Raw genomic sequence first — 8958 nt, 5'->3', positions numbered from 1 at the left:
CAGTAAAACCAATAGTGCAAGTACATAAAGCAAGAAAAATATTAATTTGTTGGAAAAAAAAAATAATATACAGATTTATATTTGTGGAAAAACTATTCCTCTTCTGATTTATCTTGTAGTTCTGCTGTTAGAAACACCTCCAAGAGTTCAGAAGCTGGTTTTATAACATGTAAATGGACATGATTACAATGAGACTTAGATAGAAAAATCTAGTCACTATTTCATGTGAATATTGCAGGCTATTATTATGGTTTCCAATGTTTTCCCCAATCAAATTCCATTTTTGACAAATAGCAAGACAGGCAATGATCCAGCATTGGATGGACAATGTCCCTGGGAATTGATTGAGGAAATGTGGCTTCTCTGCCACTTCTGAGTAAAACACACAAGCAATCAATGCTTAGTCAATAGAGTGGATTAAAAAGGTGGGAGGGGGGACCTATTTTCTGAAACATGATTTAGCTTTAAACAAGAAAAAAAAAACTCACAAAAGACACAAAATAAGATCACAAGAGACCAAGAGAGCAGACAAACATCTGATGTAAGCATGGTAAATGTGCAAAAAGTGTGAGTAGGTAGAAGATAATATTTACAAACTAAATTTTTAAAATAAGTTGTTTTCTAGTTCACCACATTTTTTTCTCTCCTTTTCCAGATTACCTTCATTTTTTTGAGACAAAACATTCAACGAAATATCATATTCGAACATCAAAATCTGGCATAAGTTCATTCAATCAGTTTCATTCGATCTCTTTAACTTAAAAAAAAATGAACAAGTTTTAAAACATCATGATATGCAAGTTATTTGCATTAAAAAAAGACAAATAACCACTGTTTAATAATGAAAGGTAGATTTGCTTTGCTAACTTAAGAAATATCCAAATTTTAAAGTTTCAACATTATTATTATCATTAGGCCCAAGTGCCACGAGCTGGCGAAGGGCCTCTTCCTCTCATAGTGGCCCATTACGAGGGAATTCAAAAATTCAAACAAAATTTAATCACACGCTTCTCTAGTTTCTGGCTATTTCCGATTTAAAAAGTGCAAAATCTGATGAGCCAGCACCCCAAGTACGCCAAAAATGCATAACGAGACAGGAATTGCCAAAAAAATAATTAATTGTAGAATCATGAAAATTGACACAGAAGTAGACCATGACAAGACAAGTTAATAATATTATTAAGCACCCCCTAAAGAGTGAAGAGAATTTAATATGAGACAAATGTCCTATTTTAGCACACTTTTTCTGGGGCGTTTCACAGACAGGGCTCAAAGTTACTGGAGATCATCTCCAGAAGTGGGACATCAAATGTTAGCCATGGATTTTTGATCACTTTTACAGTGTTTGCAGGGCGTTTGCACACACAAAGTCAGATTTGCGTCAAATGTGACTCAGTTGTTAAACTCTCAGCCCTAAACTTGCTCAATGTGTCAAAACGGACATTGGCGCATTAGCACCCCCTACAGAGGGAAGATAATTTAATATGGGGCAAACGTAGCAATGTTCTTGGATGTGTTAGTGCAACAAAAAAAATCATTAATGTTTAAGTCGATATCTCAATAGTACATTTCTGTCTAAAGAAATCAATAATAATGCATTGATAGTATAAAATTCACTGTTATATTATGTCTTTGTATGAACTTGAGGCAGCGCATCAAAGGCGGCTCAGCGAAGGCTGTGCAGCAAAGGCGGCACGGCAAAGGCGGCGCAGATTGGCGAAGGCGGTGCAATTTGGCGAAGGCAGCGTGGCAATGGCCGCGCGGCAAAGGCAGCGCAGAAAAAGCTGTCACGGCAAACGAGGCGTGGCAAAGTGGCGCAACAATGGCGGCACGGCGAGGGCCGTTTATCACCGCTTGTGGCTATATTTATTATTATTATTACATTTAATCAGAGGTTATTGATTAGAAAATCAGTGCTTTTATTACAATAACAGTCAAACCAGGGAGCGTCACTTTTGACCCACAGGTGAATGCAAGAGGGGGGGGGAAACTAGTTTAAAATACAAATATTGCACATTAATTACAGAAAGTCTTGCTTTGTAATTAATATTACATGTTTGAAAGACCAATTGTTACCTACATACAGTATATAATAGTTATTTCTCCTACCTGGCCATCAGGTTCTTCTTTGTGTTTTTCTCAGGCCTTAAAAGAATAATGAAGCACTTTGGTGCAAAGATACACACCAGTAAACCATAACTTGAAGCTAGGATGGCAAAAATCTCTACAGCATTGGAATATTTTCCCGGTGAGCTGACATAAGCAGGGACAAAAGCCACCCAGACGGCACAAAATATCAGCATGCTGAATGTGATCAGTTTGGCTTCGTTGAAGTTGTCCGGGAGTTTACGAGCAAGAAAGGCCAAGAGAAGACTGGTGCAGCCCAGCAGACCAATGTAGCCCAGAACCATCGCAAAGCCTGCCACTGAGGCCATAGCACATTTAAGGGTGACCTTTAACCCCGGGACATCCAGGTCAGGTTCAGGAACTGGGGGGCTGAGCGATAGCCAGATGATACAAATGATCACCTTCAAGAACAAAACGTGGAAAATGCTGTGTAAATAACTTAGATATTTTTTTTCATGATATTTGACAACAAGTTCTGTCTGACCTGTACACAAGTGAAGAAGCACACACTTCCTCTTTGTTGGCGAGGACCAAACCACTTCATCAAGGTTCCTGCACCAGGCCGAGCTGAGCGGAAAGCAGCCAGAACCACAATGGTCTTCACTTGCAGACAGGAAACACAAAGTACGAAGCTGATGCCAAACGCAGCCTGCTGAAACCGACAGGACCAGACCGCAGGACGCCCGATGAACACCAATGAGCACAGGAAGCAGAGTTTGAGTGAGAGAAGGAGCAGAAAACTCAGCTCTGAGTTGTTGGCTCGCACCTTGACCAAGAGAAGTGCAGACTGGAATTAGGAAACGACAAAACCAAGACATAAAAAAATGTTAAACTCCAGGAGATCTTACCATAGGTGTTTGACGGTAGCGAAGGAACACCACAAACACAGCTGCTGTCAATGTGATACCAGAAACAGCTACTGCAGTGAGAGTTATGCCAAGGGTTTCATTGAAGGATAGATAGTCCAGCTGGCGAGGGACACAGACAATGTGTTCTTCATCGGACCAAAACTCAGGCTGACATTGCTCACATTGGAGTGAACCTGCAAGGCGAAGACACAATTAAAGTGTGTTTAATATGGTAATATTATTACACCTGAAAAAAAATAAAATTCAGAATCAGTTAAAATTTGCAACCTATCACAGCAGACTTTCTTGTTAAATATGTTACATTAGATAGGTCAAAAATCTACCTGCAGCCCATATCATGGGTATCACTACGTTGTTAAACTGAATCCCAAAGCTTTTTTGTTTGAAAGATGTTTAACTCTATGCAGCTTGAGTGAGGTAGGCTTCAAAAATGACTTTGGTTATGTTCTCATACTTTCGTTAGGAAAACACTGCATGGGGCAATTGTGGGGTTATTATATTAACTATGATTTCCTTACCAGTTGTGTTGCTGACCTCCCCATCAGCACATGGGATACAGTCAAAGCAACAGACAGGCTCTCCTTTCCTGCTAGCTTTCCTGGTACCTGGAGGACAGCTGGTACTGCACACAGAGATGGGAACCTGAAGGATTGAATATGTGTGATCAAAACATACTTGGCTATCATATTTTATTTTATATGGTCTCATGATGACTCACAACGTAGGATGAAAATGAAGGTGCTCTCACTGTCTCTGAGCTGCTCACTTATCTAATGTGCTTATGAGCATTAGCAAAAACTCAGAGTCCCAAAGAGTGCAGCCTTTTTAACTAAGTTGTTTTGTACTCTTCCAGGGATTTTATTGGTGGAGAATACACATTTTTCTCATCCTTCTCACAGTCCAAAGTACAATCCAATGTAAAGATATAGCCTATATTACTCCATTGTCTGCTATGGGGACTGCAGATAGAAATTAGCGGGAATGCTCTAATCTGGGACATAGCATTTTTACTCTGTTTAATGTTTTGCGTTCATGGTCCCTGCTAAATAAACTAATAAACTATAACTAAATGTAGAGTATTTGTGCACAAGTGATTGACTTTATGTGTCTCAGTGATGGATCTGTAAAATGTTCTATTGTGCACTTTTTCTCTAGGATACATGGGATGGATGGATGGATGGATGGATGGATGGATGGATGGATGAATTCTTTCTAATTACCTTTGATGAGCCTGAGCTCCACTGAATGGCTGACTCATTTAGGTGAAGGTCAAATCCATCCACGCGACCAATCAACACCATTTTCAATGTTCCCTCTGCAGTTTTCTGCCAGTTAACAAGATCATACTTTGCAGGAACGTCGGCCCCTTGGAAGTAAAATGGTTCCCTTTGTGGTGTTGTAAAGTTCACTTTGCTTAATTGCTGCAGCAGCTAGAAAACACATTGAAGTTGTAATCAGTGCTGTTGTCCATTAGGTAACATTGTAAGCATATTTGTTTGAGATAAAGATTACAGAAAACCTGGTAGGATTTGATGTTTTCTGGCGAGGAGCAGTTTGATGTGTCACCAGGATAGCTGTGTGTGTTTGGGCAGGAGAGGAGACTATGGAGGGAGTGGGCTGCTGCAAACACTGCGAGGTAGACATTGTATGTCACTCGTAGCTGGGAGGTGTCAGTGAAAAGATTTTGCACCTCTTCCAGAGTCTCTGACCCATTACAGGGAGGAAGAGCAGCTTTATGTAGCAAAGCATTGGAGGACAAAGTACAACCAAACTCCTTTTCCCAAAACTCTCTCAAGAAGTCGTCGTGGGGTCGACGCGATGGGTTCAAATTCTTTAGAAAACTCTCAAATCCAGCGATAGGTGAGCTTCGAATAGCAACACCAAGAACTCCATGAGCCACTTTGAAAGTGACAGGAAGTTGAAGAAGATTTCCACTTGTGCTCCAAGCCTCACTGGCCAGAAACTGTCTGTCTGTTACCTACAGATGGCAAGCACATTCACAACAAACATATTTTACATTTATTACAAATTAGGCGGGAAATTTAAGTCAAAAAGTTACTTCTTGGTCTCACGTTTAACTCGTCCAGTTGCTGAAACAGTTCCCTCACATCTGTATACCAGGTGAACACCAAAATCACTTTGGCTTTTGAAGCTTTAATAGTTAGTGCTGCTCGTCTGGCATCATTAACAATATTTTGTCTTTCAAGAGTTTCTACAAAAGCAAGGCACACGTCTGCCCCTCGAATCTCCTCCTGAAACACCTGACACAAACAATGGGAAGAAAAGTCAGCATTCATATTAATACACTGGAAAGTAGCCACATCTACAAGTAAATAAAGACCAACCTTTACTGCCATGAACCCATAGTTATTGTTTGCAATGACAGCTCCAATCCAGGTCCATTTGAAGCGGATTGCAAGCTGGGCAATCGCTCGGGCTTGATAAACATCACTGGCCATGGTGCGGAAGAAGTTCGGAAATTGCCGCCTGTCACTTAAACAGGGGCAGCTAGCTGTGTAGCTTATCTAAGGGGCAAATAAATTTAAACATTTAAAAAAATATATATATATATATTTTTTTATATATATATATAGATATATACATTTTATTCCCTGCGACCCTAAAAAGAAGCAAGCGGGTTGGAAAATTTATATATTTTGTGGTCGTTTTGGATTTTTTTTCTCTCATTTTGTGTGTTTTTGTTGTTGTTTAGGTTGGTTTTTGTCATTTAATTTATTTTGCCTTTTTTTCTTGTCATTTTGTTAGTTTTTGTTTTGTGTGTTGAGAGTCATTTTGTGAATTATTGTTGTCATTTTGTGGTTTTGGAGTCACCTTTGTGCATATTTGTTGTAAGTTTGTGATTTTGCAGTCATTTTGCATACTTTTGTGTGTTGTGTGTGTGTGTGTGTGTGTGTGTTGAGCCATTGTAGATTGTTCTTGTTGTTTTGTTTATTATTGTTGTCTAGTGTGGTTTTCTGAAATTTTGCATGTTTTTTACAAGTCATTTTGTGCATTTTCATTAGGGGGCACACCAACTTAGTGCAGAGGCCACCAGTTGCCAACATATGGCCAACAATATACACATTTTAATTTAATGCAGAACTAAAAATGTATTTATTCATATAAAGTATGTTCTAAGGTTCTCTAAATAATTCCAACGCTTTCACTTAAATGTGAAGTTGTCGAATAAATTAGGAAAAGGAACAAAAGTGCACTCCATTTTTGAATAAAACACTTTGGCCCTTTCACAGTTTGTGTGTGTGTTTTTTTTTTTTTTTTTTTTTATCAAATTAGTGAAGATTAAAGCATCCATTAAAGTTAAACAATACTCACTAAAGGTACAGAGAGCGGTGCCAGGGTTCTTGACAGTATCTGAGCGGTAATGGAGGAGGCACCGCCAATGATCAGAGGAACAGGTCGACTCCCTGCTGACACTAAAACAATTAAATCATTGCAAAAAAATTAAAAAATATATCTATAAAATCACTTATGTGTCACCAGGCACACTGCTAAAGCTTGCTTTTTGTATATAAAATACACAACTGAAAATGTATCACCATTCCTTGCTCCATCATTCTCCTCATGTCCACCAGGTGGTGCTGATGTGCTGCAGCTGCTTCTGTCTCCACCAACCAGGGCCAGGGCTGCCTGAATGGCCCATGGGGGGAGAGCACAGCTATCACGGATGTAGTAACCCAGCTTCACACCTGGAAGCAAGCTTTCACTCTGATTGATTTCCTCTATAGCAAACACCATAGCATAGATGTACTGCAATGGAAGATTTTCCATCCTGAGCCCAAAGGAGAAAACAAATTAAAAAAAGACATAACAATTAAAATGATACATTGGGAAGGATAAACAATGCAATACAAAAAATGGTCCTGTAGTTACGTAACTTCAGCATCAGTGTCATTTTCAGGGTTACTATTTATGGGGTGCCCATTGTAAAAACTCACTTCTTCATAGCAGACATATTTTGAACATTTAGCTAATTTATTTATTTATTTTTTTGTTTAAAACAGAAATACATGTAAAACAGCATGTTCTATATCACTGTTAAACATGCGTACAAATGAAAAATAAATCAAAATAATGTTCATCTAAAGGTTAATGTTCATCTAAATGTAAATGTAATGTTAAAAGTAAAATGTTAAAAGTAAATCCATCCATTCATCCATCTATTTTCTTCCACTTATCCGTTGCTGGATCACGGGGGCAGCATTCATAGCAGGGAGGCCCAGACTTTCCCCACCCCGGCCACTTCATCCAGCTCTTCCGCGGCATCACGAAGTGTTCCCAGGCCAGCCAAGAGACCAAGTCTCTCCAGCGTGTCCTGGGTCTTACTCGAGGTCTCCTTCTGGAGGGACGTGGCCTGAACGCCTTCCTGGGAAGGCGTCCAGGGGGCATCCTAATTAAGTGCCCGAGCCATCTCATCTGGCTCTTCTCAACTCGGAGGAGCAGCGGCTCTACTCTGAGCCCCTCCCGGATGACTGAGCTTCTCACCCTATCTCTAAGGGAGAGCCAAGCCACCCGATGGAGGAAACTCGTTTCGGCCGCTTGGACCCGCCATCTTGTTCTTTTGGTCATGACCCAAAGTGCATGACCATTGGTGAGGGTAAGAACGTAGATCATAGGTGAGGGTAGGAATGTAAATCAACCTGTAAATCAAGAGCTTCGCCTTTTGACTCAGTTCCCTCTGTACCACGATGGATCGGTGCAGACTCCGCATCACTGCAGACTCGGCACCAATCCGCCTGTCAATCCTTCCCTCACTCGTGAACTTTTTCCGGTCGAGAACCATGGACTTGGAGATTTGGAGGTGCTGATTCTCATCCTGACCGCTTCACACTCAGCAGCTGCGAACCGATCGAGTGAGAGTTGAAGGTCACGGCATGATGGAGCCAACAGGACCACATCATCTGCAAAAAGCAGTGATGCAAACCTAAGGCCCCCAAATAAAAGTAAATGCAAATGTAAAATCAAAATCTAAATGTTAAATCTAAATCTTAGATATAAATGTTTAATACAATTGTTAAATATAAATATTAAACCTGAATCTAAATGTTAAATAGGTCGCCAAGTGTAAAGCAGGTGTTGACCTGCCCACTTTGTATATATTCTTTGTAAACATTTGTACATAATTTTTCATGTTTACACAGTTTTAACAATGATATAGAACATGTTGTTTTACATGAATTTGTCTCAAATGAAAGGAAAATGAGCTAAATATGAGGAAAGTGAGCTATATGTTCAAAATATGTCGGCTAGGAAACAGTGACCAAGTTTTTACATTTGACACCCCATTAGGGTTAGGTTTAGGATTAGGGTTATCATCTAGAAAAATGTAAAGTCATCATAAGTAGCCAAAAATCACATTTACCCAGTACAGGCTTTGTAAGACGGCTGCTCATTAAAGTCCTGGTTCAGAGCAGGAGGAATAAAACGAAGAGAAAAGAGCCCACCGATGATGATGTCTCCATCCTGGAACAAACCTTTGTCACCTGGTGTGGACCATTGTGTACAAGTCAGGGTGTGAGCACCTGGAAGTCCCATCCTGCATCCCAGTTTGCCCATAAGCCCCAGGAGGAGCAGGGATGGAGCACAAAGGGACCAGAGAGCCAAGAGCCATGAGAGCAAAGACATGGAAAATACTCCTGTAGACACTTGATGAAGAGAAATAAAACACCAAGATAACAATGTACACATAGAACATACATACATCATTTGTCAAAAACCTGTAAGGAAAAATAAGACTGTTCTGTAAACACAGGTGGAAAAACTCAGTAAATGAAGCAACTCGTGTAGCAAATAATGATGTTACAAAATTATTAGGTGTGCAGCTATAGCCAAACATACCTCTGTCTGCACTGGACTGCACAGGCGCTGTTAGAAGCATTTATATGAGCTGGGAATGTGAAAAACATGATGACGTGACCTGAGAAAACAGCCAAGGAGGTTGGTA

General features: G+C 40.0%; 1 protein-coding gene across 1 annotated transcript; it reads right to left on the bottom strand.

Annotated features, from left to right (window-relative positions):
- Positions 1–1984: 1984 nt before the first annotated feature.
- Positions 1985–8549, bottom strand: LOC114474605 (extracellular calcium-sensing receptor-like). Its single transcript, XM_028465023.1, has 11 exons — positions 8377–8549; positions 6587–6786; positions 6330–6430; positions 5342–5521; positions 5069–5257; positions 4516–4974; positions 4217–4426; positions 3515–3638; positions 2976–3169; positions 2612–2893; positions 1985–2528 (listed from the first exon to the last, which is right to left on the bottom strand). The coding sequence occupies exons 1-11, from the start codon at positions 8547–8549 to the stop codon at positions 2106–2108; spliced, it is 2535 nt and encodes an 844-aa protein (XP_028320824.1). The 3' UTR covers positions 1985–2105.
- Between the last annotated feature and the right edge of the window lie 409 nt (positions 8550–8958).

Source organism: Gouania willdenowi, chromosome 13, assembly GCF_900634775.1.
Source record: "Gouania willdenowi chromosome 13, fGouWil2.1, whole genome shotgun sequence".
NCBI classification, from domain to species: domain Eukaryota; kingdom Metazoa; phylum Chordata; class Actinopteri; order Blenniiformes; family Gobiesocidae; genus Gouania; species Gouania willdenowi.
This window is presented reverse-complemented; position numbering and strand designations above follow the sequence as displayed.